The sequence below is a fragment of the Empidonax traillii genome, unplaced genomic scaffold, assembly GCF_003031625.1.
Source record: "Empidonax traillii isolate 1590-97213 ecotype Southwest subspecies unplaced genomic scaffold, ASM303162v1 scaffold553:size485074, whole genome shotgun sequence".
Lineage (NCBI taxonomy): Eukaryota > Metazoa > Chordata > Aves > Passeriformes > Tyrannidae > Empidonax > Empidonax traillii.
The window spans coordinates 405,192-419,988 of record NW_020955746.1 but is presented as its reverse complement, the minus strand read 5'-3'; the positions used below and the strand labels follow the sequence as shown (position 1 = coordinate 419,988).

The window sequence follows — 14,797 nt, the reverse complement described above, 5'->3', positions numbered from 1 at the left end:
TTTCCTTAGTCCAGGAGGATAAAAAAGAATTGCTGTCGCAGATGCAGGGGAGATTAAAATATCCAGGGCTCAGAGTTTGGACTCTGTGAGAACTGATCTCGAAATCGTGGAGCTTTATTTCTGCCACTCAGTTCTGAGGTTTAATTCACAAACTGAAGACCCTGCACAGAAAAGTGAGATGGGTCCAGCGAAGGGAAAAAATGATCACACTTCCTTGTGTGAATTCAGTCATAATTTGAGGAGAATTTCCTATTAGGATGGCTTATTAAATTAAGTAAGTGAACAGGAGACTACAAGCCCTTACTCCAAGACAGCACAATTTTGCACAAGCACAAATAAATTGTAACTGGGTTTCGAACTGATTTGATTCTTCAAGTTGTGCATTTCAGAGCACCAGACCCACACAGAAACGTTTGGGAACTGTGGGTTATGCAGCACCCCCAGGCAAAATGCACCTGCAGGTCTGAACACGCCCAGAACAGCTCTGGGTAAAAACACCCTCACAACAAGGAAGAAACTGAAACCTCTGCCCATAAAAGATTTTGTGAGCAGAGGCCTCTACCAGTTTAACACCAACACTCTTGTGCTGCCTCCTCGAGGCTCAGCACAAGGGTCTGGCACTGAGTCACTCGCTCAAAGCTCTGGATAAGGAGCATCAGGAGGGAGAAATGAAATCAGGCAGTTTAGAATAAAACAGAAGCAGAGAAAAGACAAGAGACGTGAGACAGCTTCAAAAAAACACCTTTCAAAGGACTCTGAAGGACTCCCTACAGAAGATTAAGAACAGTCATCAGGAGGAGCTGCATAATTTCCCAGCACGTTTACTGGACAAACTGCACAAGTTGTTCTGCTTCCCAGAGCCAGTTCTGAGGAGAAAACTCTTCCCTCTTCAGGGAATGTTACAGAGAGCTCACATTTCTGCTGTGCCCGTGTCCTCCAGAGCCCCACCAGCCCTGCCCACACCACGGCACGAGGGGAGGCCTCGCAGCAGAGCTGGGCATGGCGAGATGGGCATCAGTGGAAAGGGCTTTTCCAGCAAGAGCTGGGCTGGGTTTGGTGAACACAGGAAGGAACAAACAGAAGAATGGAAATAAAGGAGAAGGAAAAGCTCTTGTTCCCATAAATAATAACTAGGGCAAAACTGCCTTGACTTCTCCATCCCTTCTCACACTACACTGAAGAGACAGGGGATGAGCTCACGTGGCTCCAAAGAATCCAGGAGCCAGATACAGCCATGTGAGGAGAGGGATGTTCCGATCATCAATGGATCGATCTGTCTGCACTAGGGAATGCATGGATCGATCTATCTGCACCAGGGAATGCATGGATTGATCTATCTCCACCAGGGAATGCATGGATTGATCTATCTGCACTAGGGAATGCATGGATTGATCTGACTGCTCTAGGGAATGCATGGATTGATCTATCTGCACTAGGGAATGCATGGATTGATCTATCTGCACTGGGGAATGCATGGATTGATCTATCTGCACTAGGGAATGCATGGATTGATCTATCTGCACTGGGGAATGCATGGATCGATCTATCTGCTCTAGGGAATGCATGGATCGATCTATCTGCTCTAGGGAATGCATGGATTGATCTATCTCCACCAGGGAATGCATGGATTGATCTATCTGCNTTTCCTTAGTCCAGGAGGATAAAAAAGAATTGCTGTCGCAGATGCAGGGGAGATTAAAATATCCAGGGCTCAGAGTTTGGACTCTGTGAGAACTGATCTCGAAATCGTGGAGCTTTATTTCTGCCACTCAGTTCTGAGGTTTAATTCACAAACTGAAGACCCTGCACAGAAAAGTGAGATGGGTCCAGCTAAGAGAAAAAATGATCACACTTCCTTGTGTGAATTCAGTCATAATTTGAGGAGAATTTCCTATTAGGATGGCTTATTAAATTAAGTAAGTGAACAGGAGACTACAAGCCCTTACTCCAAGACAGCACAATTTTGCACAAGCACAAATAAATTGTAACTGGGTTTCAAACTGATTTTGATTCTTCGAGTTGTGCATTTCAGAGCACCAGACCCACACAGAAACGTTTGGGAACTGTGGGTTATGCAGCACCCCCAGGCAAAATGCACCTGCAGGTCTGAACACGCCCAGAACAGCTCTGGGTAAAAACACCCTCACAACAAGGAAGAAACTGAAACCTCTGCCCATAAAAGATTTTGTGAGCAGAGGCCTCGACCAGTTTAACACCAACACTCTTGTGCTGCCTCCTCGAGGCTCACCACAAGGGTCTGGCACTGAGTCACTCGCTCAAAGCTCTGGATAAGGAGCATCAGGAGGGAGAAATGAAATCAGGCAGTTTAGAATAAAACAGAAGCAGAGAAAAGACAAGAGACGTGAGACAGCTTCAAAAAAACACCTTTCAAAGGACTCTGAAGGACTCCCTACAGAAGATTAAGAACAGTCATCAGGAGGAGCTGCATAATTTCCCAGCACGTTTACTGGACAAAATGCACAAGCTGTTGTGCTTCCCAGAGCCAGTTCTGAGGAGAAAACTCTTCCCTCTTCAGGGAATGTTACAGAGAGCTCACATTTCTGCTGTGCCCGTGTCCTCCAGAGCCCCACCAGCCCTGCCCACACCACGGCACGAGGGGAGGCCTCGCAGCAGAGCTGGGCATGGCGAGGTGGGCATCAGTGGAAAGGGCTTTTCCAGCAAGAGCTGGGCTGGGTTTGGTGAACACAGGAAGGAACAAATAGAAGAATGGAAATAAAGGAGAAGGAAAAGCTCTTGTTCCCATAAATAATAACTAGGGCAAAACTGCCCTGACTACTCCATTCCTTCTCACACTACACTGAAGAGACAGGGGATGAGCTCACGTGGCTCCAAAGAATCCAGGAGCCAGATACAGCCATGTGAGGAGAGGGATGTTCTGATCATCAATGGATCGATCTGTCTGCACTAGGGAATGCATGGATCGATCTATCTGCACCAGGGAATGCATGGATTGATCTATCTCCACCAGGGAATGCATGGATTGATCTATCTGCACTGGGGAATGCATGGATTGATCTATCTGCACCAGGGAATGCATGGATTGATCTATCTGCACTGGGGAATGCATGGATCGATCTATCTGCACTAGGGACTCCATGGATTGATCTATCTGCTCTAGGGAATGCATGGATTGATCCATCTGCTCTAGGGAATGCATAGGTTAATCCATCTGCTCTAGGGAATGCAGACACAATGACATCCTGCTCACCTGCAACCACAGCACTTTGAGAACAGCAGGGCCATCACATAAATAACACCAATTTGGGAACAAACACTGTGCACTCCAGCTAAACTTGGAGCAGCAAAGCAGGGATTCAGCTGGTAGGGAATGCTGAGAGGGGAGAGCCATAAGCCAGGAAAGCCGACTCCAGAGGAGGGAAACAGATGATCACAAACATGATCCTTAAAATAAAGGCAGAACAATCTGTGAGAGTGTTTGGGTTAGAGCAGAGAGGAGAGCCAGAAATAAAAAGCCAGATGGAAAGCAATTAGGAATAGGGGGGGAACTGAAAATGTATTTCTGATCTGTGGGCACAGACTGGATTGCAAATATTTACTGGCACTGAAGCTGCTCAAAAGGGGGAAAAAAAAAACAGTGCAAAGAATTTCTACACCCTGTCACATCATGAAAAGATTTAACCTTCAAGCACAGCTCTGAGGAGCACTCACAAACCTGACTGGCAAATACAGGCCTTTCAATTCTATTTTGAATTCCTCCTGGCCACTGCCCTGCTATATTTTAATTTAAAATACCTATGTCAAATTAGATTCCAGCTCATCCATCACAAAGAATAAGATTGAGCAAGTGGAACTTAATTTTATTAGTGTTTCATAAGCCAAGAACAACAACAAAAAGAAAAAAAAAAGGGGAGTAAACACAAGCTCATGACACTCCAGCTGCATCTAAACCACCATGTTGATAGGATTAAAACAGGGGAGGGTTTAGTGGTGGACTTGGCAGTGTTTGGTTTCCTGTTGGACTCGATGATCTTAAGGGGTTTTTTTCCAACCTAAATGGTTCTGTGATTTCATTTGTGCAGGAGGAAGGCAGGACTGACTATGCAACTGAAACACGAGTAAGATGAACCATCTTTATCATGAAGAAGTAGAGGCTGGAACTTTAACAGCAGGTAAAAAATCAGGTTTTGGTAGAGAAAAATCTCTTGTCAAGGCTCTGTGTGTTGTTTATACAGACACACAAATCCTCTTTCAGAATTTTAGGTAAATGCACTAAATTGTGAAGAATAAGGTCAAAGGGGAAAGCAAAGAGGGGAGAACAACTCAAGGCAGTCTGGGAACAAAGTTCTACCCTCAGCTCATGTTCTCCTCATCTTTTCTTGCCTCAAGACTGAAGAAACTCATTCAGACTGTAATTATGTACTTTCTATTATGAGTTTGCACGAGCAGTGAATCCTTTGAGCTCCTCCTGCCACAGAAATTTGAACAAACAAGGATTTCAAAAGCAGGAGAATTTAACGTGGCAAATAGCAAGCCCAGTTAGAAACAACTTTCCATACAGAGAAGCTGATCCAAGGCTGGAAAAAGACACCACCAGAAGGCCCTTAAAGGCACTAATTACCTTCACCTGCCGGGATGTGAGTTCCAAATGCTGTCTCCTATGATAGAAAAGTCCTTTTTTTTTTGCTTCATACACCTGATATAAACACGTGTTTCTCAAAGGAACCTGCTGTGTGCCATTTGCAGAGTGAGGGTCAGGAAATTCTGCTGTCACCTCGGGTAGTAGCAACTTACCAACCTCCACATGGACTCCTGAGGGCCCACCATTGGTCACCCCGTTCAGCAGCTCCGTGTCCTCCAGTTCCAGCTGAACCGGGGGCTGGAATTTCAGCTCCTCCTCCACCTTCTCCCAGCTGGCCTTGGCTCGAGAGCCACGGGTACTGTTGAACTGGGATTTCACCTTCTGAATGGTGTTATCTGCAACAAGCACAGAGAGCCGCTTCAGTCAGCTCTGCAGAGGTGAACTGCTTAATTATTAACCCTTAATACTACTGAACCTGAATTAGGGAAATTCTTAATCGTACCATGGCGGTCTTTTTTGAAATTGTTTTTAATTTCTTCGTTTCTTATCAGTTTCAGGCATAAAATTCCACTGCTGGTTAGGGGGAAAAAAGTAATTCTTCAATCCCTCTCCTTCCTCTCTCACCCTTTCAATTCACCGCCATTTGCCAGCAAATCCCTTCCCACAATCCTGGCTGCAGGTTTGACAGGAGCTGTGCTGAGCCTAAGCAGGGAATTTCTCCAAGCACTCACCGTGGGTGGGGCTATTTCCTAATTAATTGTGGAAAGATAGGGGCGAATTCAAGCTATTTCAAATGCTCAGGGGAACAAAATGCAGAAACATTTATCCTGTGAGTAAAATCCACACCAAATATTGCACAGGTTGCCCACAGCTACTGCTGGATATGATATAAATGTAATACTTATAAATGTAATACTTATAAATGTAATTCTATATTATTTATATATTATATTTTACATGTATTATTATATATTATTTATATTTATGTATTTCTATTATATTAATGTATTTATTTTTATTATTTATATATGGTTTAAATATTCTATATAAATATATAATATTTATGTAGTATTTTTATCTATGTATTTATTAATTAACTACATATTCCTTCTATTCTAAAACACAGCTTAAGCTCTAGTTATGTTTTGTTGGAATACACAGTGCCATGAGCATTCTTTAGGGAAAAATCCTGCATTTTACCAAGTCAGCCTGCTGAGAAGGCAAGAATATCTACATTATTCTATATGTGTAATATAGAATAATTATAAGTAATATTAATAATTAAAATAATAATGATAATAATGATGATGGTGATGGTGATAATAATAATAATAATATCTGCAACTATCAGACCAAAGGCTGAGATCTCAGGCACCAAGTGCTTCTTAGATCCAAACACAGGGAAGAAGATGATTAAATAAATAAATCAGTAACCACACAGCAATATTAGGTAAACTCAGTAACGAAGTATAGTACTAAAAATGAAAAAAAAAAAGGTTTTTTTCTTTAAAAAAAAGACCCTCATGCAATTAAAAGAGGGTAGAAATTCCCCAATTCCTACTCCAGTTAAAAAAAAAAGGAATAACGTGGATCTCAACCTAAAATTACATCACGGCTGTAACTTGCCCTGCAAGGAATCCACCCAAAATCCAAGAAGGCAACTGTTTAATAAGCTCTCCTCATGGATTTCTCAATCTTTTAAGCATGAGCTTAAAAAAAAAAGAAAATTGCTGCAATCTGGACACAGAAGGGTGCAAACCCCCTGCAGGATTTTATCCTCTCCCAGAGCAGCTCCTCACTGCAAGGGAACTGTGTGTGAGGTTCAGCAGAGCAGCCCCTACTTGGCAAGAAAACAATTTATAGCAGGTTAAAAAAGAAACTCCGGAGAGTTATGAGCTTCGAAGTCAGGCCAGAAATAAAGCTGCCCACAATAATCTGTTCTGTCTCCCAGTAATCTGCTCTGTTTCCCTTTTTTTCCCCCCCTGTTCTCATCTGTCTCCCCTCCTCAGATTTTTTAATTATGTTAGGAAGTGTCTGAGATATCAATTTCTTGTTCTTCTGTGCTCGTTCATTAATCACCCCAGGACTGTGTCCATAACAGATGAACTCTCTGCCACTTCACACCCAATAATCCAGCAGTTTAGGGCATCAAGATCTTCCCCCCTCCTTGCAATCACAAGCTAAAACTCATTTCTTAAATGAGTTCATTTCTTCATTTCTTCCTTCCTAATTTCTTGGATAAATTTCTTCTCCTAAACTCAGTCATTCCAAGGCACCGGGAAGAAGAAGCAGAATTCCATGATGATCCAACTGCTAACAGTGACAAGCACTGTCACTTGCTACAGCAAATGAAAATAAGCAAAATACATCTAAAAATATCAATATCACGTAAATATGTGTGTGCATAAATATAAAGCAACCGTGTGCTGATACATCATAAAATAAATACTACATTTATATATATTTGTGTAGGCCATTCCTATAAATATATAAAATATGAAGTATAACGTATAAGTGTATCATATATACTTATAGAGAAGTCTTTAAATATACATATTCACACTAAACTGAGCAGGAGCTTTGTGGCTCTGGTGCCGAGAAACAAGATTTCCAAACACACCCCGAGGCAAAGGCACGCCCAGGTTCACTTTCACAACCAGCCTCTTGGCCAGGGGACATCATTTAACATCGTAAAAGTAGCAAGGCAGGGAATTTTCACTGTTAGAGAGCGAGGTTACAAACCAAACTCAATGAAGGCGTAGGGCCTGGAAGCCAAATTGATGGTGGTTGTGTCGTAGGAAGCAGTGAATTCCCAGAGAAGATCCTCCAGGAAGCAGAAGGCCATGATGGTGGAGTAGCTGCTGGAACAGATTGCCAGGCAGGCAACATCCCCAGAGGAGAGGAAGCTGGAATAGAGGGGGGGAAAGAAAAACAGTAATCAATATAAAAAGGTAAAAGTCATGCAGAACAGGAGGATTAAACTGTGCTTTCTGTCAGCACAGAGTGTGCAGATCGAGCTGAAGGAGCAGACTGCAAAAAAATGTGTATTTTTTTGGTTGTTGTTGTCATAGCCCTGCAGCCCCTGGAGATTTCTTTATTCTTAGACAATTATTTATTCCTAACTCGCCCAGGACACCTGAGCACACCGAATATCACGACACAGACTTCATTAAATTGGTTCATCAGCCCAAATCCAGGACATTTTCTCCCAGGCTGGCTTTAAATCACGTCAATAAGGAACAAGGTGGCCAGAAAACCAACTCTGAAAGAACCAGCACAAGAAAAATTCTACTCCAGAAGGGGCTCCTCTAACACTGAAGCCATATTTATGTTGAAGTTGCCCAAATATATGTTGAAGTTTCCCATATTTATGTCGAAGTTTCTCATAATTGTGTCAAAGATTCCCATATTTATGTGAAGTTTTCCATATTCATGTCAGAGTTTCTCATATTTATATCAGTTTCCCATATTTATGTCAAAGATTCCCACATTTGTGTTGAAGATTCCCACATTTATGTCAAAGATCCCCACATTTGTGTCAAAGTTTCCATACTTCTGTCAAAGATTCCCACATTTGTGTTGAAGTTTCCATATTTATGTTGAAGATTCTCATATTTATGTTGAACTTCCCACTCAGACCTGGGCCCAATCCCTTCCAGGAACCCTATCAGGGAGATCTCTCACAGCTCAGCCCTTTTTTAGCAGGAGTTCAGTCACACACCTCAGGTTTGAAGCTGAAATATTTCTCTCTCTGGATTTTCCCACTCCTATTATCCATATATTTCATCCCATTTCTTTCCCGTGCTTTCTATTTTATTTTTCAGTTTTATTTAATAGGATGCCACGTTAAAGAAGCAGAAATCCAGGATGCTCCGAGTGGTAACAGCAACAAGCACTGCCCACTGAGCAGAAAGCTCTGCTACAACAAATTAAAATGAGCAAAATACATGTAAAAGTATAAATGTGTGTAAATCTGATGTAAATATGTGTGTGTGAATATGTATGTGTGAGTGCATGTGTAAATATGTATGTGTATAAATATGTGGCTGTGTTAATATATCATAAAATAAATATTTTATATATATATAAACCACTTATATAATGTATAACATAAACTTCTATGTATATGTTAATTATACATAAAATATACAAAATTTTAAATTAAACATATTTATAAGAATACATAAAATTTCTGTAAGATAATATATCTGCATACATAACATTTATATATTAATATATGTATGAAAAATAAATAGACGTTTGCATGAAATATATAAAATATGCATTTACATATAAAATATATAGAATTTAAAAATAATATAAATCTATTTCCAATATATGTTTTATAAAATAATATAAAATATATCTGTATACATAGCATTTACATATAAATATATGTATGAAAATATATAAATATATGTTATTTGTATAAAATATATAAAATATATAAAATATACATTTTCATATTAAATATATAAAATTTTAAAATAATATGAATATATTGATAAGAATATATAATTTTAAAAATAATATAAATATATATGTATACATAACATTTACATATTAATATGTGTATAGATATATATAAATATATAAATAGATATTTGTATAAATATATAAAGCATACATTTACATATTACATATGTAAAAAATTAAAATAATATAAATATATTTTTAAGAATATATAGATTTTTATAAAATACTATTATTATGTTTGTATACGTAACATTTGCATATTAATATAAGCATATGTATGAAAATATATAAGTAGATATTCATATAAAATATATAAAATATACATTTAGTGGCCATATGCTCACTAAATTCAGCAGGAGCTGACAAATAAGGTTCCAAAATACCTGGAGTTGACCACCTAGACATGCACAGTGGGATTTCAGATTGGAATCTACAAACTATACCCAAAATTTTACTCATTCCCAAGATAATTATTTCAAAAATAAACCACCTCCCCCCCCCCAAAAAAAAAAAACAACTCAAGCAGGGACTTACTGGATGCTCAGGTTCCGTCCCTTCGCTGTGCCTCGGCTTGGGTACCGTGCCAGGCCTGAGGATAAAGCCTTTAATCTCCTCCTGCATTCCAGAAAGTCCTGGTTGAAATGGAAATCCGTGGAGGCCGACAGGGGAAGCCCATCCCTCACCCTCACCACGCAGGCAAAGAAGATCAGGGACATCCTCCACGGGAGTATTCATGAGGACAACCTGCAAATGGGACGTTCAGGGAGGTGAAGATTATTTCCAAGCCCAAAATTCCAGCCGTGAATATGTCAGGGAAAGGGCTTTGTTCAGCCACTGCTCGTGGCTGTGTCCGTTTTTTGCCTCTCTCAGACTAAAAAAGGTGAGGCAGGGGATTTGGCAGGGGAATTATCTACCTGGAAAACATCCCCTGTTTTCCCTGCTTTATTTAGGCATCAGAAACGCTGAGTAAAGTTCTTTTTTTTCGCACCTCTGGGCTTGCAAACAGCTGCAGGAGCGTTGCAGTTCCCTGATTTTCTACTGCAACCCCCAAATCCAGAAATAAATTTTAGGCTACGGCCTGCCAGGCTCTTTTTAGACTCACCTAGGGCTAAATATAGAATCAAAGCTGCCCTCTCTCTTTGTCTTCTTGCTCTTGAACAGGTCACAAACTCCCATGGAAAGTTATTAATGGGATTTACCTGACACATTCAGAACATGCAGAGATCTGTCCTTCAGGCATACCATGAGGATCCAGAGGACTAACACAGCAGCTCACATAACGTCTGAAAGAGAACCACAATGAACGTTAAAAAAAACCTGATTAATGACCTATATTTACATGCATATTTACTCCAAGAACTCCCCTGCAGTGGGTAAATATATCCTAGAAAGCATCTTGCCTAAGGGAAAAACAAACAACTCGTTTTCTAATTAATTAATATATTAATTTCTGCACCGTGAAATGACGTGCAAAATGTTTATGAGGTCCCAATCATAATTTTTTTTAAAATTTAGCCCAGTAAAAGAGCAGCTCTAAATCAGTAGATTTTAAGGGATTATCAGAAACAAGTCAAGGAAGGAAAAGGGGGGAAAAAAAAAAAAGAAAGAGACAACTAAAGGCATTGACTTGGCTTCAGGCAAACCACATAAATAAAGCATTAGGGAAATAAAGAAATAAAACCACGCTGTGAACTCAAACCTTAGATAGAAATGGCTGTTTCAACCAGCCCTGTATCACACAGTTCATTAGGATGCTCAAAGTCCCTTTGAAATGAGTCTCATCAGGACGTGTTTTCCTCAACTAAAAAACCCAGGGAGCAAAACCCCTTCTGGTTCAGCCATCAGAAACTCTTCGAGCTGCTCTGATTTCTAGCAAAGGTTGAGTTCCTACCACCAGCAGCACTAAAAGGGTCTCATTTCTGCTCTCCATGGGAATCATTTCCACACAACTTGTGGCAACAATCCCTCTGTCCGAGGTGGCAGCAATTTGCCAGCAGGTTAAAGCAACTACAGCTTGTCAGAACACGTGACTTGTTCCCTCAGAAAAGCAAATTAAAACCACACAAGATCTCAGACATCTCTTGAGGGGCGTTGTTTTGAATTTTTGAAAATGGAAATTAAAGAATTGGATGTGTTTTTTTTTTGTCTGCTATCCCCTCTCACAGTTCTTCTCCAGCTGGGTAAAGTCAAAGCAAGCTCACAAACCTCATGTCGACACCCAGCAAAAAGAATTTCAGCGACAATCAAGATTTCTGTAAGTCAGCTTGAAACATCACATTGCTCTTCAATGTAATGTGGTAGCAGCCATGAAAGAAACAGTGCAAAAATTAACATAAAAGTGAAATAAAACCAAAAAAAAAACACCTGCTAACTCAGAAATATTAACTTTAACAGAGCCAACTTTTAAGCACAGTTGCTCAGAGCAGCACAGTTTATTGGTGAAAAGCTGGCAACACTGATGAAGTTTAACTCCAAAATAACTCCAAAAGAGGCAAAAGATGGCCAGGAAAACAAACAAAAAAAAAAGTACCAAGCTTAGAAAAATCAAATACATTTTCTAAAACCTATCCAGCCTATAAAATTATTCAGCTCCCTGTGCCACCAAGAGTTTAAAATTAAATATATATATATATATATATATATATTCATCACTAAGGACAGCACCACCTGCACATATAGAGTGGTACAGCTCCCCCAGCCACACAAACCTTCCTGCTGCAGGGCACAAGGCTGTCCCATCAGCTGCCCATCAGAGGGATCCTCTGACCTCCTGGGAAAGATCTGCTGTGGGTGCCCGCCAGGCAAATTCCAAATTAGCTGCCAGACCTCACTGCAGAAACGAATCCACGCTCCCTCCTCAGACCGAGGAGGGCTCTGGGTTTTCCTTTTGCTCTGTCACAAGCCTCTTGCTACTCGCACAGAGTTTGTGGCAGTCACTGACGTCCCCTCCCTGGGAGTTTTAACTACTTGCAAGCCACTTTTGCCACGTCACCCTCCCCCTGTGACAAACTGTCACGACTCACTGACTGGATGCTGTTCCTATTCCACATCTAGTGCCCTTTCCCCCTCCAGGCTCCCTCTGTTTGCTCAGGATCGGGAGCCCAAAGATCTGCAACCACCTGTACGTGGCAGGTCTTCGACCTTGGCTCCTGAACTTGGGCAAAGTACTCGTGCCTGCGGGCTGAGCAGATAATCAAATTACCCACAATTAATAACATCACACCAAGGTCAGACCACCCATTCTACTGGCACAAAGCAGCCAGAAAGAACACTGAGATGTGTTTTAAGCAGTTGCTTCAGGAGAACAAGTTGTAATTTCTGACTGAAGCAAAGAAAGTTGGGGTTTTTTTTCCACTGTTTAAAGCATCTGTACATCCAACAACACTTTAAAATAAAACTGTTCAGTGCAGGGGCTCAAACAGGAAGTATTTTACCACTAGCAGAACAAACAATTCTTCAGTGCATTTCCACAGTAAGTTACCTGAAGCACAATTTCCTCCTTCCCTCACTTCCTAAGCAGCAGACAACTCTCTCCAGTGTCTGCCTGGGGATTATCAAGGCAGCCTTAATCAGACCCCTTGCTCTCCACTACAGTGTTACACAACTCAGGGTAAGGAGATTACGCCCAACTCACCAGGGCCACACTTCCCCACACGCTCCACAAACTCCTGCTTGATTGCCTGTACTTAGGAAACAATCTACTCAAAAGGCTCTGAGAGCAAATGCAAACCAGGGGAATGATGTTAAAAAACACAGCCCTTCCAGAAATTATTCTATCTATCTCACCACCAAAAGCAGAAAGTTTCCTTCCAACACAAATAAGACATGTCTTGTTACCAGGATTTCTCTCAAGTATTTGACTTCCCTCCCTGTTCAGATCCACAATTCCCTTCTCTCTGCATCCAACCTTCAAACACAACACCACCCAGCCATTTTTTCCAGTCCTGACCTTCCTGCTGAAGGAAGAGCAGAAAGCTTTAGTGGATGTTTCTATGGTCCTGAAGCAGCCTGTGAAGTTTTCTGGACATGTGACAGCTTCATGATGGTAACTGCTGCACTAAAGCATCTTTCTTCAGGCAGGCAATCTCCAGAGGGAGTCATGGACAGCCACAGGTAGGATGCTGGAGTATGAGAGGGATTCAGGCTGACTCAATCAAACACAAAACATTCAACAGAGCTGCAGCTCAAGGGTTGGTTTCAGTCCAAAGAAAAGAAAACAACTGGGAAGGGATGTGGATCATGAAGGAGAGTTACTCCATCTCTGTGGGATCACAAGGTGGATTTTACCCTCTTCTCACACGTATAAACCAGCAAATCCAAACCACTGTTGAATCCTCATCTTCTAAGATTGCAGGGGCTGTATCCACCTGCTCAATCCCAACTTCTCCCCATCCATGCCCCCCAGCAGTGCTGACCAGCTACATCACAGACCTAAAGCAACAAGAGCCACTCTCCAGACCGAGCAGCGAATTAAAGCCGTTTGAAAGCACGATGTTATCTCAAATTTTAAAACGGGATTTGTGCATATCCAGAGCTTACAGGCTCCTATAAATCCCACAGGCTTTATCCTTATCCCCAAAGGGAAGCCTGTAGAAAACCTTTACCATCCCAAATCTCCTGTCTACACAAACTCCTGTGAATTATCAGGAATGAAGCGTGTTGTGCCAAGCTCAAACCCCAGCGTTCCATCAATCCCACTGTCCCAGTGGACAGGCCTCCAAACCACACCACAACAACTCTGTGAGGCTCTGAAGCTTTGCCTCACCTTGATCTGTCAGGAACACCTATTCCCAAACTTATTCCCCAAAACACACCCACCCCCACCCAGCTGAAGCTTCCCAAAGCTCACCAGCTCATCCCTGTACCCTCACCAGTCCATAAAACTAAGGACCCTTCCCACATCCATCACACATAATTACACTCTATTCATGCCTCTTCTTCCCCCACGTTAAGCATCCTAAAATTCCCAAAAGAATCCCTTTCCCGCACTCTTTCATAAAAAAGCAAACACTCACATACGCCCCCTCAACCAGGACTGACAAGTCCCCCCATACACCCCTCGAGCATCCCAGACATCCCCAAATCCCACTCCCATCCCACAGGTCCCAAACCCTCACGTTATCCCAGCTCACCTCAAGCGACCCCCAGCCCAACCCAAACCCCGCGGAGAGCCCCAAATCCTCCTCCTCCTCCAGCCCTCAAGCACCCCAAGGAACCCCCAGATCCAACACATCCACACCGAAGGATCCCAACGCCAACACACACATCCCCCTGCTCACCCCCGCCCCATCCCTACATCCCCTGACTCCCCTCATCGCCTTCCAGACCCCTCCAAGCGCCCCAAACCTCCCTTCCCTGCTGGAGGACGCCCCAAAAAAACCCCTTTCCATCACCCCAGTTCGCTCCCCCCCCCAACACCCTCCCAGCCCCGCGCACGGCCCGGATCGCCCCGGCCCCGCGGGGACGGAGGGGGAAGAGGAGGAGGAGGAGGAGGAGGAGGAGGAGGGTCGGTGTTCCCTGGACCCTCCGCACTCACCGTCCCCGCCCGGCCCGCGGCCTCTCGGGCCTCCGGGTCCGCCACAGCCCCGGCCCCGCCCGCGGCCGCCATGGAGAGAGCGCGGGGACAGCCGGGACGGGAGGAGGGACCGGCATGGGAGAGCGGGGGATGGAGGATGGGGTGTGGGGAGGGAGAGGGGAATGGGGAATGGGGTGCGGGAATGGGGTGCGGGGATGGAGATGGAGGTCGGGATGGGATGTGGA

At 42.7% G+C, this 14,797-nt stretch overlaps 1 protein-coding gene across 4 annotated transcripts in view; it reads right to left on the bottom strand.

Moving 5' to 3' along the window:
- Positions 1-14,643, bottom strand: part of SEC22C (SEC22 homolog C, vesicle trafficking protein) — a 19,839-nt gene extending 5,196 nt beyond the window's left edge. The window contains exons 1-6 of one of the 4 annotated variants that reach the window (XM_027897628.1): positions 11,746-11,846; positions 10,280-10,320; positions 10,140-10,145; positions 9,572-9,781; positions 7,304-7,467; positions 4,774-4,956 (exon numbers count right to left, since the gene is read on the bottom strand). In XM_027897628.1, the coding sequence (XP_027753429.1) occupies positions 4,774-4,956; positions 7,304-7,467; positions 9,572-9,753 (529 nt within the window). In that variant the 5' untranslated portion in view covers positions 9,754-9,781; positions 10,140-10,145; positions 10,280-10,320; positions 11,746-11,846. Of the gene's footprint in view, positions 1-4,773; positions 4,957-7,303; positions 7,468-9,571; positions 9,782-10,139; positions 10,146-10,236; positions 10,321-11,745; positions 11,847-14,573 lie in introns of those variants that run through there. The other 3 variants (XM_027897624.1, XM_027897627.1, XM_027897625.1) reach the window with 3 other exon arrangements.
- Between the last annotated feature and the right edge of the window lie 154 nt (positions 14,644-14,797).